At 48.8% G+C, this 17,314-nt stretch overlaps 1 protein-coding gene across 6 annotated transcripts; it reads right to left on the bottom strand.

The window, feature by feature from the left end:
• Positions 1-927: 927 nt before the first annotated feature.
• LOC140420101 (uncharacterized) lies at positions 928-17,231 on the bottom strand. 6 transcript variants are annotated; one of them, XR_011946187.1, is made up of 2 exons: positions 8,230-11,234; positions 928-1,022 (listed from the first exon to the last, which is right to left on the bottom strand). XR_011946187.1 is itself a non-coding variant. In XM_072504120.1 (2 exons), exon 2 carries the CDS (start codon positions 10,382-10,384, stop codon positions 9,458-9,460), a length of 927 nt encoding a protein of 308 aa, XP_072360221.1. In that variant the 5' UTR covers positions 10,385-10,728; positions 14,001-17,231; the 3' UTR covers positions 6,766-9,457. The 6 variants fall into 6 exon arrangements, 5 of the variants coding, with proteins under 5 accessions (XP_072360221.1, XP_072360223.1, XP_072360218.1 ...); XM_072504120.1 differs by lacking the exon at positions 928-1,022 and adding an exon at positions 14,001-17,231 and having other exon boundaries at positions 6,766-10,728; XM_072504122.1 differs by lacking the exon at positions 928-1,022 and adding an exon at positions 14,127-17,231 and having other exon boundaries at positions 6,766-10,728.
• Between the last annotated feature and the right edge of the window lie 83 nt (positions 17,232-17,314).

Raw genomic sequence — 17,314 nt, 5'->3', positions numbered from 1 at the left:
GAGAATTGGGAGGATGAATATTATATACAGCATAGTGAGAATGGAGAAAGAGTGTGTTGGATGGCGATTTACAGCTTTTGAGGAATGAGAGAGGAAAGAATGTTTCATAGGAACTAGAATTGTCTGTTCTTATTTTCCATTTGTGAATACTTTTTACAGGATATTAGACGATGATTTGCAGAAAAAAAGACTTCAGGATTTGGAAGAGTCACTTGGTTATGGGCGGCATGGTATCACAGTGGTTAGCTCAGTTGCTTTACAGTGCCAAGGTGCCAGGTTCAATTCCTGGCTTGGGTCACTATCTGTGCGGAGTCTGCACGTTTTCCTCGTGTCTCCATGGGTTTCCTCCGGGTGCCCCAGTTTCCTCCCACAAGTCCCGAAAGGTATGCTGTTAGGTAATTTGGACATTCTGAATTCTCCCTCTGTGTACCTGAACAGGCGCCAGAATGTGGCGACCAGGGGCTTTTCACGGTAACTTCATTGCAGTGTTAATGTAAGCTTACTTGTGACAATAAAGATTATTATTATTATATCCGGACCTGAATATCATCAGGAGAACCAACACTGCAAAAGACATTTCTGGGGTTCAGGATTGCAAGTCAGGCAAAGGAATAGAATAGAAGTAAACACAGGAACGAAGAGTCACATTGGGCTGGTTCCAGGAGAATTGAGTGACAACTTCAGCGATGTAACCATGGAGTGTGATTTTTGATTGTGTTAAAAGTAAAAGGGCAACATTCTATTTATAATTTACGGGATACATTCCATTTTTAATAGTGTTTAGGCATTGTTGTTTCTAGTTTGTATGTTGCAGGAAAAGTCATAAAACTTGAAGTTTTTGTCTTATGACTCTTTAATTTGTTCACTGGGTTTACAGTTTATTTTTTTTAATTACTGATCTTTACAGAGATCTTGCACAGTTGGTTTAGAGCCACAAGTTTCAACTTCCCATTTAAGCCTCAGACAACTTGCTGTCTCTCTATTGAGCTGAGGGCTGGAGATGCTGTGACCTCTTGTAGGAGCTGGAATCAGTAGAAAGAAGAACCGTTGTTTATTTTTTTTCGAAAATATTTTATTAAGGCATTTATAATTGTAACAATTTTAACCATCAGGTATCAAAAGGAACAAAACAAGATAAACAACACACCCATCCAGTAACAAACCTTTTAGCCAACATGGCTTACAAACAGGACCTCCTTCCCCAGCCCCCCTTTCCACTGGTCTTCCTAACCTTACTCAAACCCCCACCCCTGCTGACAGCTTAATTTTTCTTGAAGAAGTCAATGAACGACAAACCCCTGTAGCGATCCCCTCAAGGCGAACTTGATTTTCTCAAGTTTGAGAAACCCCGTCATGTCACTAACCCATAACCCCGACCTCGGGGGTTCCGAGTCCCTCCATCCTAGTAGAATCCGTCTCTGGGCCACCAGAGGTAAAGGCCAGAACATCGGCCTCTCCCACCCCCTGGGCTCCCGGATCTTCTGACACATCAAAGATCGCCACCTCTGGACTCAGAACCACCTTCGCCTTTAATACTTCTGACATGAGGTCAGCAAACCCCTGACAGAAACCTCTCAGCCTCGGACATGCCCAGAACAAATAAAAATGGTTCACATGTCCGCCCGCACATTGCCCACACCTATCTTCCACCCCCTCAAAGAATCTGCTCATCCGCTCCCCCATTCTGTGCGCTCTATGAACCACCTTGAATTGCATTAGGCTGAGCCTGGCACAGGACGAGGATGCATTGACTCGCCTCAGGGCTTCCTCCCATAATCCGGCCTCCAAATCCCCACCCAGCTCTTCTTCCCACTTTTGCTTCACCTCCCTCAGGGCTCCCTCCCACTCCATCAGTTCATTGTAGATCTCTGAAACCTTCCCTCCCTTACTCCGACTCTCGACACCACCTTATCCGATAGCCGGGGGGGGGGGGGGGGGGCAGGTGCGGGAAGGGAAGAACCATAGTTTCTGGTTGAGCTTTGTGTGAGTTCTTCGACCATGACATATATAATAACTAACCAGGTAATATGTTGTGATGAGGGTTCAGAAACAGACCCTGGGTACATGAGTTCACTGAAGCTGTGGACTTGTCAGCTGCCCAGTGGAACCAGGCGTCCAACAGCCACAGAGACCTGTAATATTGGACACTGGGTTTAACCCTGTTCTGTATTAAACAGACCTATCTGATACTGGGTAATTATGATATAGTTAATCTGACCCTTAATTCATTCAATTCCAAAAGTGAATCACATTAATTCAAGTGCAATGACTACCTTGTCCATCTGTCAATAAAGTGGTGTCAGTTCAAGCATATCGTGTCAGAACTCAATTTCATTACTTATTTTTGTTACTGACTGGACTGTCTCTCTCTCTCTTCTCTCCTCTCCCTCTCGCAGTCTCTGGTGTTCCTCTCTCTCTCAGCTGCCTCTCACTCTCTGTTATCAGTGCTTAGGAAGGCAGGTGGGAAAGTTTCCTTTGGTAGCCGATGGCCGAGAATATAAGAACAGGGAGATTGTGCTGGAACTGTTTAAAACGCCAATTAGACCACAGACGGAGCACTGTGGACAGTTCTGGTCACCACATTACAGGAAGGATGTGATCACACGAGAGAGGCTGCAGAGGGGATTTATGATGATGTTACCCAGGAGGGAGAATTTTAACTATGAGGAAAGATTGGAGAGGCTGGGGTTGTTCTCGTTGGAACAGAGGAGGCTGAGAGGAGATTGAATTGAGTTGTGTGTAATTCTGAGGGGCTCAGATAGAGTGAATATTTCCCTCAGCAGAGCCCAACCCCTGCAGTCAAACATGAAGTCGCTGGTGTGTCAGGAAGTGGGATGAGTGAGTGACTCTCTATCTGCACAGAGAACATGGAAACAGCAGCTCCCCAGTTTGAACTCGCTGGTGTGTCAACAGGCTGGAGGATTGGCTGAATTCCTTCCCACACCTGGAACATTTTTCAATGTCCTCTCCCCAGTGCCAGCAGGCTGCCTGACTGAGAGAACCTCTGTCCACAGACAGAACAGATGAATGGCCTGTTGTTAATATGGAGATGCTGGTGTCATATTGATATTGTTCATTCCGGGGACTTCAGGTGACAACATGTCGGTGGATGTCACTCGTTAGGTGGCTTCTGCGAGAGTCTCGGATTTTAGGATGTTTATGCCCAGTTTTGGGACAGTTTTTAGATGAGTTGTTGAGGGAAGTCATAAGGAGGCCGACGAATGTCAAAGTCCCAGAGGAAAGGTGCTGGAAAGAAGGGGGCGAGCGAAGGTCAGCCGGCGAGTGCTGCTGTGAGTCCTGCAGGAGGGAAGATGACGGGGGCTGGGTCGTCGGGTGGGGCCGCTCCCCTCACCGGGGAAACTCTGACCGAGGTGATGTCAGAGCTTCAGACATCAGTAGATATTACCCCTTTGAACTGAATTGGCCACATTCCTCTCAGAGGTCTGTTCTATTCTCTGAGCCTCACCCATTTGTCCCGGCTGATCCTCGGTCGTCGCTGAAACGGAATCTTCGATGCTTGGTTCTTATTCTCCTTCTGACCCGTGTCCCAGAGAGGTCAAATTTACTCTACTTCGAACTGTCGAATGACATCTTTCTTCTAACCACAGATCCATTCTTCAGACATTGTGGTTAAAGGTGTCAACTCAGGTTCTGCTCGGCATTTCACAATCTTTTCCATCAGTGCATTGCAGACTCTAAATAGGTCACCGGTCAAAAGGTAACACGTCTCATTTCAATTTGACCAAGACCTTCCCATCATGCCTGCAATCAGTCATTTTAGCACAAACAGGGTCATATCGCTACAGTGGAGTTTGAAAGGCTGTTTGCCAAGCATTTAAAGGTGCTTCGGAGGGGGATGACAGCTTCCCTTTAGAGTGGGTGAAGGAGGTGATTGCCCTGGTAAAGGCTGCAGAGATGAAGACGTCGGTCGAAGTGTGGGAGCAAGGACAGAAGTTGAAGAGGGTGGAGGCGACACTGTCACAACACAGTGACCAGTTCACCTCGATGGGCGAGGAGCTGTGGAGGGTGACGGAGGTCAACAAAAGGCGCAGAGCTAAGGTAGGGGACCTGCAGAACTGGTCAAGGAGGCAATTTTTGAGAATAGTGGGCCTGCCTGAGGGGGGGGGGGGGGGGGGGGGCCTGAGGCCGACCGAGTACTTTCCAAAGATTTTTGCTGAGTTGATGGGGAAGGGGGAAGAACCCTCCGCTCCGAGTGGGACTGGTCACATTGGCAACTCAGGCCGAAGTCTGGAGTGAATGAGCCACCAAGGGCGGTTATAGTCTGCTTCCACAGCTACCACGTGAAGGAGAAGGTTTTGAACTAGGCACCCTTCGCAATGCCATGTAGGCACCCTGGCAGTGCCAGCCTGGCACCCTGGAGTTCCCAGGTCACATTGGCAGGCTGGCAGGGGTATTCCCAGGGTACCACACAGGCAGTGGTGTCAGGCTGGCATTTTTCTCACACCGGGGATCAAGCCCGGGGGTGCACTGCCCACGTGCGGTGGTGTGGGGAGGCCCGAGGACCCCCCTATAGGTGAGTTGGGACATTGGGGGGTCCGGGAGTTGAGTCAGGGGGTCAAGAGCTCGGGACACCATTTAGAAATTGCATCCCAATATCATGCTAAGTGCAGCCTTGGGTGGCATTCCCCACCAGAGCAGTAAAAGAGCAGAATGCCATTAGTTAGCTGATATGAAGTGGGAAGGTGTTGGTAGATGCAGATACCTAGATCTGACGGAGTAGTTGACGAGAAGGGGGTGGCCTTTGGACGGGTGAAGGGGGCATTGTACGGCAGCAGAGTGAGATTTGGAGTGGTCTACCTAGCAAAGCTGAGAGTCACGCATAACTCAAAGGACTTTTATTTTGAGGCGGTGGAAATGGTAGAGGCATTCGTTAAGGCTGAAGGACTGAGACTGAGATGAGAGTTGGGATTTGGGCTTGGTTGGTGGGACGGGGATTGTGTTCTGTTATTGAGGGTTTTCGATTTGATTGGGGCTTTGTTTCTGACTCTTGAATGGGGGGGGGGGGGTTGTGTTTTTTTCCTTATGGGTGTTGTTTCTTGGTTTCAGGGAGGTGGGTTTTGGGCACGTGGGGCTGGGTTACTGAGGAGGGGGTGGCGAGGAGGGGGCTCTGGCAGGGATCGCCACACAAGGAAATGTAGGGTGATTACTGAACGGGAGTGTGATGGGGAGCGGCCACAGACATTGGAGCCTGGTCAAACAGGTTTCAATGGACCTGGGAGTTGTAAATGGTGGGGGGAGGGGATCGATACTGGGTTAGGTGTTTGCAAGAGGAAATGGGAGGGGGGTGAGGGGACTACCCACATGTTACTCCGCCCGCCCCCGTTCCATCCCAGTCCGAGGCTTTTGGAGACTGGGCTCTGAATTAGTAATGGCGCCCGGCGCTCCCACAATCCGCCGCGCCCAGGAAACCGCTTTATCGGCTGGCCGGGCCTATGGCTTGGTACTACGCATGTTCAAAGGAAAGGGAAACTGCGCATGTGCATAAAGAACCCGCCTTCTGACTTCCGACTGAAATGTTGACCTTCACACAGACTGAAATCTCCTCCTGCCTCCAACATCTGTGAGTAAAACACTTTCAATTCTCCCCCTTTCCATTTCTTTTCTCATTCTCACCTTCAATTTGTCACTTGCAGCAACTGAAGGGAAAGGAAGTGAATCTAAGGAGGGTGCCGACTCTGCAAATGTTGACCCAGGTCTCTCTCTCTCTTAAAGACATTGACATACTTTGCTCCCTCAGCTTGACACATTTATTTGTCTGGCTAAAAGGATGGTTCAGCACTGGGCTAAATCGCTGGCTTTTAAAGCAGACCAAGCAGGCCAGCAGCATGGTTCAATTCCCGTACCAGCCTCCCCGAACAGGTGCCGGAATGTGGCGACTAGGGGCTTTTCACAGTAACTTCATTGAAGCCTACTTGTGACAATAAGCGATTTTCATTTCATTTCATTTCTTTCCCAATGTTCACAATTAAAGGGCTGCTTTCCCCAAGAGATAGTTGACATTTAAGGGGATAGTAAATTAATGTCGGACAAAGATATGTCTCGTGTTGTTATGGTACAGATTCTTTTTGGATTCTGGAATAAAGTATATTTATTAATATTTCTAGTATTGTAATATAGTACTGTAGCAATGTTATATATTTCCAGACATAGAATCTGAATTCTCTGTTCCGCTACACCCATTTTCTGGTGTGGTGCACCCCCGCTGGCAGCGGGTTGCTCCGTCCCGGCAGACGGCCAATGGGGTATCCCGTTGTGGGCACCCCCACGCCATTGGGTAATCCGCGGGCGTGAGTGCGCTGCCGGCGAATCCCGCCCAGAGTCATTACGGCACAGAACAGGTCCATTCAGTAACTTGTCCATTCCGACTCTGTAGACCGATACAATCAACCCCATTTCCCCTCAATATCTCTGTTCCCGAGAAAGTTTATTTCCTTCATCCAATTTCCTTTTGAAATTGTTAATCATCTCTGGTTGTGGCACAGTGGTTAGCACTGCTGTTTCACGGTGCCAAGGACATGGAATGTCCGCGGACTATATGGGCGGGTCAAGAGGTCCCCTATGTTTGCACACCTGAAGAGTTTGGGAGCGGAGGTGATTTTCTTGCAGAAGACGCATCTCAAGGTGAAAGGACAGATGAAAATGAAAATCGCTTATTGTCACAAGTAGGCTTCAAATAAAGTTACTGTGAAAAGCCCCTAGTCGCCACATTCCGGCGCCTGTTCGGGGAGGCTGGTACGGGAATTGAACCGTGCTGCTGGCCTGCCTTGGTCTGCTTTAAAACCCAGCGATTTAGCCCAGTGTGCTAAACCAGCCCCATGACACTGAGGAAGGGACTGAGGAAGGGATGAATGGGTCAAGTGTTTCACTTGATTGGAAGTCAAGGGGGTGGCCATTTTGTTGAGCAAGAGAACAGGGTTTACGGGGGCCAGAGAGGTGTTGGACCTGGGAGGAGGTTTGTGATAGTGAGTGGGGCGTGAGAGGGGACGGCGGTGGTGTTGGTAAATGTGTCTGCGCCCAATTGGGATGATATTGGTTTTGTAAAGAGGTTACTGGGAGCGATTCCGGACCTGGACTCTCACCAGCTGATCATGGGAGTGGATTTTAATTGTGTAATGGAGGCGAGGTTGTGGAGATCGAGCCCCAAGTCGATGGGAAGGTCGAGAATGATGAAAGAGTTGGGGGGGTTCATGGAAAGGATCGGGATGGTGTATCCGTGAAGGTTACTGAACCCGGGAGAGAGAATACTCCTTCTTCTTGCATGTGTATAGGGTGTATTCCCGGATTGATTTTTTTGTAATGAGCTGGGCGGTGCCGGAATCTACAGTGCAGAAGGGAGGCCATTCGGCCCATTGAATCTGCACCGGCCCTTGGAAGGAGCACCATACCTCAGCCCACACTTCCAACCTTCACAACTTCCCCGTAACCCCACCTAATCTTTATTGGACACAGGGCATATTAGCATGGCCACTCCACCTAACCTGCACAGCTTTGGACTGTGGGGAGAAACCGGAGCACCCGGAGGAAACCCACGCAGACACGGGGAGAATGTCCAGACTCCGCACAGACAGTGACCCAAGCCAGGAATCGAACCTGGGATCCTGGTGCTGTGAAGCAACAGTGCTAACCACTGTTCTACCGTGCCGCCCATATCACATATCCCCAGCCTCCTCTGCTCCCAGGAAACTCCCAACCAGGCTCTCTTCATCGCTGAAACGCCCAGACAACATGCTTATGAATTTCCTCTGCATCCTCTCCTGTACCATATAATCTGTACCATGTAACTACACGAGACTGTCTCTGTGCTATATTAATTCACTGTCTCCTTAAATGTCAGCCATCTCCTGGAGAAACTAGCCCTTTAATTGTAAACATAACGAAATAGACCATCCTTTTAGCCAGACAAGTTAATGTGTCAAGCTGAGGGAGCAAAGGATGTCAATGTTTTTAAGAGAGAGAGAGACCTGGGCCAACCTTTCCAAAGTCTGCACCCTCCTTGGATTCACTTCCTTTCCATTCAGTTTTCTTCCCTAAACTACCCCAACAACCCTTTCCCAACTAACCCCCCACCCACGGCGACAAACAGATCCTTAAATAGAGACAGAAAGACCCTCTGTCTTAAGAACCCTCTTCACCCTTGGAGAATGTACTTAAGTCTTCTCCAACTGCAGATTCCCCTCCCAGCTACAGTCTCACGTCGACTTCACCCACCTCAGAATCCTCTCCTTCTCCTGGAACTGGTGCATCCAGCCGATCACTGCCTACGGCGGCTCCCCAGCTCTCGGCCTCCGTTGTAATGATCGGGGAGCCCAATCCACCTCCGGGGCCTTATCCAGACCCCCTCCTCAACCAGCTTTGTGAACATTTTCAATACAGAGCCCATGGCTCTCGTTCCCTCCACCCCTTCCTCAGATCTACAATTCACAGATTCTGTCGCCTGGACTGATTCTCCTGGTCGTCCACCTTCGCCCTCAGCACCTTGCAGGCCTCTCCCGGCATCACCATCTCTGCCTCCAGCAACATGATCTGATCACTGGGATCCAACACCGTCCTTTCCACCTCTCGGATCATTGCACCTTGTGACTCCAGGCGTTCCTCCACCTGCTCCAAAGTCCCACAAAGTCTACAATGAGAGTCCCACTGCTTCCCCAATCGCCCTGGACCAGTCCTCTTGCATCTCTTTCCGATGCTGTCGAAACACCCACCAGCTCCGCCATACTCTCAGTTGCTGCACCACACAGATCCTCCATCTCAAGCCAAGGCTATACTCGACTTTTGCCGGGTGTTGTAACCTGCTGATATTCCACTTTGGAGGAAAAACCAACTCCCTCCACTTATTCTGCACTTTTTACAAACAAAGTGCCCATTAACCGGGCAGAAAGGGCCAAAACCCAAGCTTCCAAGCAGGAGCCACGTTGTGTGCGGCCGATAAACTCAGGGCCTCCACTGGAAGTCATTCCAGGACATTTTTATCATTTAATCTCACCAATCCCTGATTTTCTCTTTTGTTCTGTCTGACCCTCCCCCTTTCTCACCAGCATCAAACCCATCACATTTCTCCCTCTCTTTAGCTCTGAGGTAGAGTTACATTGGACGTGAAACGTTAACTCTGTTTCTCTCTCACAGGTGCTGCCAGACCTGCTGCGTTTTTCCAGTTCTTTCTGTATTTATTTTAAATCTACCTGTAATGGGGGAAAAACACTATTTACTATTCAGGATAAAATAAATGTCCTTCATCAGCTTTCATGGATCACTTCAGTGGAAATGGGCTCTCCCAGGCTCAAAGAGCATCAGCCCACTGGAAGCAAAGTTGTGAGACCGGCCAGTCCAGCAGAAAGAAACTCTCCAACCCTCCCACTTCACCAAGTGTCAGAATGAACATGGTTCAGTCCTGGATGTGATTAACATCAGCAATAACAGCAGAATCCAACCCCTGTCATCACTTGTGAACTCGCTGGTGTCTCAGCAGAAGTGTTGACCAAGTGAATCCCTTCCCACACACTGTGCAGATGAATGGCCTCTCCCCAGTGTGAACTCGCTGGTGTGCTTGCAGATTGGGTAACTGAGTGAATCTTTTCCCACAGTCAGAGCAGGTGAACGGCCTCTCCCCAGTGTGAATTCGCTGGTGTGCCTGCAGGTGGGATAACCGGGTGAATCCTGTCCCACAGTCAGAGCAGGTGAACGGCCTCTCCCCAGTGTGAATTTGCTGGTGTGTCTGTAGGTGGGATAACCGAGTGAATCCCTTCCCACAATCAGAGCAGGTGAACGGCCTCTTCCCAGTGTGAATTCGCTCGTGTCTCCGCAGGTTGCTTATTTGAGTGAATCCCTTTCTACACTGAGAGCAGGTGAACGGCCTCTCTCCGGTGTGCAGGATCTGGTGTATCAGCAGATGGGATGAGTTTCGAAACCTCTTTGTGCAGTGAGAGCAGCTGAACGGTCTCTCCCTGGTGTGAATGCACTGATGGTTCATCAGTTTGTGAGACGTTTTGAAGCTGCTCCCACAGTCAGAGCATTTAAAGGGTCTCTCATTGCTGTGAGTGACAGTGTGGCCCAGCAGATTGGATACCCGAGTAGATCCCTTCCCACATTCACTGTGGGTGAATGGTCTCTCCTCAGTGTGAACTTGTTGGTGTGTATGCAGTTCGGATGAAGTACTGAACCCCTTCCTACACGTGGAGCAGGTGAATGGCTTCTCCCCGACATGGACTGGCTGGTGCTTCTTCAGGTTGGACAACGTAATGAATCCCTTCCCACACTGAGAGCAGGTGAATGGCCTCTCCCCAGTGTGAATGCGTTGATGAGTTTCCAGTATAGATGGGAATCTGAATCTCTTCCCACAGTCCCCACATTTCCATGGTTTCTCCATGGTGCTGGTGTCCTTGTGTCTCTCCAGGTTGGACAGTCAATTGAAGGCTCACACAGAACTCGTGTACGGTCTCTCCGTGCTGTTTATTTTCAGTTTGTGTAACTGGTTAAAGCTCTTTCCAGTCAGTGCTCTGGAACACTCTCATTCAGGTCTGTGTGTCTCGGTGATTTTCCAGTCACACTGATGGTTAAAACCATCTGAAGCAGGAAGAACAGACAAACCTTTTTCCTTCTCGATTCAAAGGCTGATGATATTCAAGTCCCCGTGAATTGAGTGAATCTGTCAAATCGGGACGTGAGGTTTGGTTTGAGATTTCTGTCTGTAATTCTTCCTCTTCTGATATCCTGTAAAAGGAGTTTACAAAGTACATCATTGTCAGTACAGGATCGGAATTCAGAACAGACTTTTCTAGTTTCTATGGAATATTCTTTTCTCTCATTCTCCAAAAGCTGTAAATCTCCGTCCCACACACTCTCCCTCCATTCTCACTCTGCTCCCAATTCTCCTGAAGGTGCTGATTCAGGCTGATTGACAGATCCATGCTCACTGCTTACAATCGTGGACAGAGAGCCCTGGAAATCTTCATGCAGACTGCCAGCCTAACGGAAATATGTAACAGGACGAAAATTGTGTTTAATGTATAGGATTGTAACAGTTGGTTCAGATACAGGAGGTAGTGATTGATCATGATCTGGAACTTTCTGCCTATGAAGGTTCTCAAGCAGAGATGATCAATACTTTCTGACTGAATTGGATGGACGCTGCTTTTGTCAATATTAAAGCTTATTATCCCTGTAACCAAAGGCTATCCTTCTCACTATTTACCACCCCTCCAATTGTCGCACAATCCGTGCACTCACCAAGAGGCCTGGGCCAACCTTTCCAGAGTCTGCACCCTCCCTGGATTCACTTCCTTTTCCTTCAGAGACAGAGTCCTTCCGGTCCTCCAACTGCTCCCATTGGTCAACACCTCAGCAAAAAGGTCAGAGGCTGGGTTCTCTCTGCACATGCGCAACTTCCCATCGCTCCCAGGGACATGCGCAGTCCGGGCAACCCGCTCGGTGAATAGAGTGGTTCCGTTACCGCGCTGGATTCTGGGTCTGATGGCTGCCATTGCTCATCCGGACTCCAGTCTCCAAACTCCTTGTACTGGGATGAAAAGGGGGGGGGGGGGGGGGGGGGGGGGGTCACACTTGTAGGGGTAAGAGCAAAATTGAATTCAGGAGAAACTTATTTCCAGAGAGTAGTGAGAATGTGGAACTCACTACCACAGTGAGTGGTGGAGGTGAATAACATCGATACATTGAAGAGGAAGCTGGATGAACACATGAGGGAGAAATAAACAGACGGACACACTGATAGAGTCAGATGGGAAAGCATGGGAGGAGGATGAAGTGAAGTAGAAATACTGGCAGAGATTGGTTGGGCTGAAAGGCCTGTTTCTGTGCTGTATATTCAATGTAATTTAGCCTGTTATTGCCTTTAACTCTGACATAGTCCATTCTGGATTAAAGAGAAAATGTTTCACTCACAGAACATTTCAGATCATTGTTTCCACTATTGTCCAATCAATGCCTTTGCCAGTCCGGTACCTGAGTGAGCTGCTGAGGCAATAAATTCAACCACAAACATCAAATGGGATTTCTTCCAATATATCTTTGAAGAGCAGATCTTTTTTCAAGTGGACTGAATTGGTTATATTTTCTCGGTCACAGTCCTTTCCGACAACAATTATTATTTATCAGCCAGTCTTATTCAAATTATGGAGTCTGCTTTATACAGTAAGACGTCTCACAACACCAGGTTAAAGTCCAACAGGTTTATTTGAAATCAAAAGGTTTTGGAGCACTGCTCCTTCATCAGGTGAAGTGAGACCTGATGAAGGAGAAGTCCTCTGAATGTTTGTGATTTCAAATAAACCTATTGACTTTATCCTGGTGTTATGAGACTTCTTACTATGCCTCCTCCTCCCCCCCCCCCCCGCCCCCCCCCCCCCCCCCCCCCCCCCCCCCGCAGTCCAACGCCGGCATCTCCACATCATGTTTTACACAGGACAAAGCATCTGCTTGCTCAGTGCCCCATCCATCACCTGAAACAATGACTCCCTTGACCTCCAGAGCACAATGGCGGTAGTGTGTGTACCATCTGCAAGATAGTTCACGGTAGCACAGTGGTGGGGCAACTCGGTAGCACAGTGGTTGGGACAGCACAGTTGCTTCACAGCTCCAGGGTCCCAGGTTGAATTCCTGGCTTGGGTCATTGTCTGTGCAGAGTCTGCACATTCTCCCCAGGTCTGCATGGATTTCCTCTGGGTGCTCCGGTTTCCTCCCACAGTCCAAAGATGTGCAGTTTAGGTGGATTGGCCAAGATAAATCACCCTTAGTGTCCAAAAAGGTTTGGTGGGTTTACTGGGTTAAGGGGATAGGGTGGAGGCGTGGTCTTAAGTGGGGTGCTCTTTCCAAGGGCCGGTGCAGACTCGATGGGCTGAATGGCCTCCTTCTGCACTGTAAATTCTATGATTTATGAACTCAACAGAGCTCCTTCGACATCAACTTCTAAACCCATAACCTTGACTGTCATGAAGGACAAGGACAGCAAACACATGGGAATAGCACCACCTGAAATCACCTCAGTGCGACTTGCAATAATCTGCTTCAGGGTCTGTGAATATAAAAAACCCTTCATGTCAATATCTGTGTGCACACAAACCTCTTTAGTTCAGAGCTGGAGGAGGAATTTAATCTGCCCTCTGGAAATGCCTTCAGATACCTTCAGGTCCGCGCCTTTCTGAAAAAACAGGTGGTGGCATTTCCGTTGCTACATCCACGTAGGATAAAGGATAGGGTGGTCTCTGGCACCTGGGTAGGAGAGGGGAAGGTGTCGGACATCTACCAAGAACTACAGGAGGCGGAGGAAGCCCCAGTGGTGGAGCTTAAGGGCAAGTGGGAGGAGGAGCTAGGCGGGAGCTGGATGCAGGCCTGTGGGCGGAAGCCCTAAATAGGGTCAATTCCTCTTCATCATGTGCCAGGCTTAGCTTAATTCAGTTTAACGTGGTCCATCAGGCACACATGACGGCAGCAAGAATTAGCAAGTTCTTTGGGGTTAAGGATAGATGTGCGGGAAGCCCAGCGAACCATATCCATATGTTCTGGGCATGTCCGGTTCTCAAAGGATTCTGGCAGGGATTCGCTAAGGCAATGTCCAAGATCCTAAACACGCAGGTGGTGCCGAGTCCAGAGACAGCGATCTTTGGTGTGTCAGACGATCCGGGAGTTCAGGAAGCGAAAGAGGTAGAGGTTTTGGCCTTTGCCTCCCTGATAGCCCGGAGACGGATAATTTTAATGTGGAGGGACTCGAAACCCCCGAGTATGGAGACCTGATTTGGTGACATGGCTGGGTTTCTCAGTCTTGAGAAAATAAAGTTTGCCTTGAGAGGGACCATGACGGGGTTCTCTCGGAGATGGGCATGACTTGCCAACTTTTATACTCAATGCCCCAACCAATGAAGACAAGCATGCCGTATGCCTTCTTAGCTCCTTATCCACCTGCGTTGCCACATTCAGTGATATGTTTATTGTAATTTCCCAATCTACCACAGTCAACTTGCTCCTCATACCATGATAGTTTCCTTCTGCGAGAAACATCCAGAAAAAGTAGACAAAAGAACCCTGTAACTGCCATAGCTCATCTTCATGGCAACGTGGCTGCTTTGGGAACTAAGTATCTTCCAACGTGCAAACACCTTTTCATTCGGTGCTCCTCATCAAACATGGAACCAGGTAATCGCAACTAGCCTCAAAAATGGTCAGCCCACCGGAGGCAGAGGTGTTAGACCGGCCAGTCCAGCAGAAAGAAACCCTCCAATCATCACCATTCACTAGATGTCAGAATGAACAAAATGCAGTCCTGGATGTAAGTGAGAGCAGAAACAATAACAACAAAGCCAACATCTGTAATTCATTGTGAACTTGTTGGAGTCACAATAGGTGTGATGAATCACAAACCCCTCCCCACATTGAGAGCAGATGAATGGTCTCTCCTCAGAATTAACTCACTAGTGTATCCGTAGTTGGGACGGTTCATTGAATGTCTCCCCTGCTCAGAGCAGGTGAATGGCCTCTTCCAGGTGTGAACTCGCTAGTGTTCCTGCAGGGTGGATATCTGAATCCCTTCTCTCACTAAGAGCACGTTAACGTCTTCTCCCCAGTGTGAACTCGCTGGTGGTTCCGCAGGGTGGATAACCAAGTGAATTTCTTCTCACACTGAGAGCAGGTGAACGGTCTCTCCCTAGTGTGAACTCGCTGGTGTGTCCGCAGGCTCGATGAAGTAGTGAATCCCTTCTCACACTGAGAGCAGGTAAACGGCCTCTCCCCAGTGTGAACCCGCTGATGCCTGCGCAGGTTCGATTAATCAGTGAATCCCTTCTCACACTGAGAGCAGGTGAGCGGCCTCTCCCCAGTGTGAACATACTGGTGTATCCGCAGGTTGGATAACTGAGTGAATCCCTTCTCACACTGAGAGCAAGTGAATGGCCTCTCCCCAGTGTGAACATACTGGTGTATCCACAGGTTGGATAACTGAGTGAATCCCTTCTCACACTGAGAGCAAGTGAATGGCCTCTTCCTACTGTGAATTCGCTGGTGTGACTTCAGGCTGGATAACAAAGTGAATCCCTTCTCACACTGAGAACAGGTGAATGGCCTCTCCCCAGTGTGAATGCGTCGATGAGCTTCCAGCTGAGATGGAGCCCTGAATCCCTTCCCACAGTCCCCACATTTCCACCGGTTCTCCATGTTTGAGGTCTCTTTGTGTTTCTCCAGGTTTGACAATCAGTTGAAGCCTCGTCCACATACAGAACACGTGTACTGTCTCTCCCCGCTGTAAATGATGCAATGTCTTTTCAGGCTGTGTAACTGGTTAAAGCTCTTTCCATAGTCAATACTCTGGAACACTCTCACTCGGGTGTGTGTGTCTCGGTGCTTTTCCAGTCACACTGATGGTTGAAATCTTTTGAAGCCGAAAGAACAGACAAACATTTCTCCTTCTTGATTCAAAGTCCGGTGATATTCAGTTCCAAGGAATTGAGAGACTCAGTCAGATTGAGAGATGACGTTTCAGATTTTTGACTGTAATTCCTCCTCTTCTAATATCCTGGAAAAACAATTTCCAAAAGACATCACTGTCAGCACTGGATAGAAATTCAGAACAGACAATTCTAGTTTCTAGAGAACATTCTTTTCTCTCTTATTCCCCAAATGCTGTAAATCTCCGTCCCACACACTCTCCCTCCATTCTCACTCTGCTGTATCTAATATTCACCCTCCCAATTCTCCTAAAGGTGTTGATTCAGGCTGATTGACATATCCCTGCTCACTGCTTCCTGTCCTGGTCACAGAGACCGTAACAAATAGGATCTGCAGTTGGCCATTTGGCCCATCGAGCCTGCTCATCTATTCTATGGAATCATTGGCCGATCTATGTCAGCGACATTCTCCGTGTTACTGACCAGAGGCTGAGTGTGCTGACTCAATATCTGTGAGCTCATGAGGCCGAGCTGCAAAACATCAAGGAAAAGATCAACGATCCCGAGGAGAGAATCCTGAATGTTGAGCAAGTTGCCTCCTCGGTGAAGGCAAGAATTAAATCCTGGGAAAACCGGCCGAGTGACGTGAGGGAGGTCCTGGAGGATTTGGAAAACTGAAGGTCAGAGAAAGAACATCCGAGTCGTCGGCCTGCCAGAAGGTGTGGAGGGTGAGGCTCCCGTTAGGTTCTTCGAGGACCGGCTGCCACGTTTTCTCAAGCTGGATGTGAAGCCTGGGTGTTTCAAATTAGAAAGGGCATCGGATCCTGTATTTGAGGCCGAGGAATAGTTTTCATCCTACATGAATAGGATGGGAATAGAGAGATACGGACCCAGGAAGTGTAGAAGGTTGTAGTTTAGTCGGGCAGCATGGTCGGCACGGGCTTGGAGAGCCGAAGGGCCTGTTCCTGTGCAGTACATTTCTTTGTTCTTTGTGCCTGTAATCATTCACTTCCACAACTTGAAAGATCACCAGAAGGTCCTGAAGACGGGTAAGGCGAGGTGGGACCTGCCTCCATGAGGGAGTGAGGATTTCCTTATTCCAGGATTTTTCAACAGCAACACAAACGAAGCATCGAGACTTTGATGAAGTTTGAAGGGAACTATGTTGCTTTATCCTGTGACCCTGAAAATTATATTTGACAACTCCGTCAAGACTTTCGATAATCCGACTACTGCCTTGGTCTTCGTTAAATCCATGAAGGGCAAAGATTTGGAGGGATGGTTTGCAGCTCGGACTAACTCAGGCTCTAATCCGGACTCTTTCCCTGTCGTGGTGTTGTTTGAATTTGTTATCTTTTATCCTGTTGAAGGGAGTTGTTATTCTGTAAGTCCCGCTTGAATGTCTTTTTCTCCTCGAGTGTTGCAGAGAATTGTATTATCTTATCTGTTAGAGTAGATGTGCCGTGTGCTTCCTTCTATTATCCGAGCGTTAATCATGGCAGAACCGAGTGGCGCCATTGCTGAAGGGTGGGTGGTGGTGGATGTAGGTCTTCACGGGTGGGTCTAAAATGGGGGAAGGAAATTCGATCCCCATTCCCTTGTTGGCCCTTATTTTCTTGTCCTCAGAGATACTTCATTCACTGCACATTTTCAGGAAGAGTTTTAGTTCTTCCGTTTACTCGGCCCCTGGTATTTCCCCCTCCAGACGTGTAAAGCTCATGCGGGGGGGTGATCATTTGCGTCACTGCTGATGAATGGTGCAGAATGCTGGAGAACCAGCGGCGTCTGGAGGTTTGTTTGATGAAGGCCCAGGAGGAAGTTTCCGCCGGAGTGAAGCTCAGTCACACAAACCCCACGCTCTGATTGGCTGGAGGACCAGACTCCTTCCGGTCGTGCAACTCTTCCCA

The sequence above is a fragment of the Scyliorhinus torazame genome, chromosome 5 (genome assembly GCF_047496885.1).
Source record: "Scyliorhinus torazame isolate Kashiwa2021f chromosome 5, sScyTor2.1, whole genome shotgun sequence".
Classification (NCBI taxonomy): domain Eukaryota; kingdom Metazoa; phylum Chordata; class Chondrichthyes; order Carcharhiniformes; family Scyliorhinidae; genus Scyliorhinus; species Scyliorhinus torazame.
The sequence above is the reverse complement of the archived record's forward strand: the minus strand, read 5'-3'. Positions and strand labels throughout refer to the sequence as shown.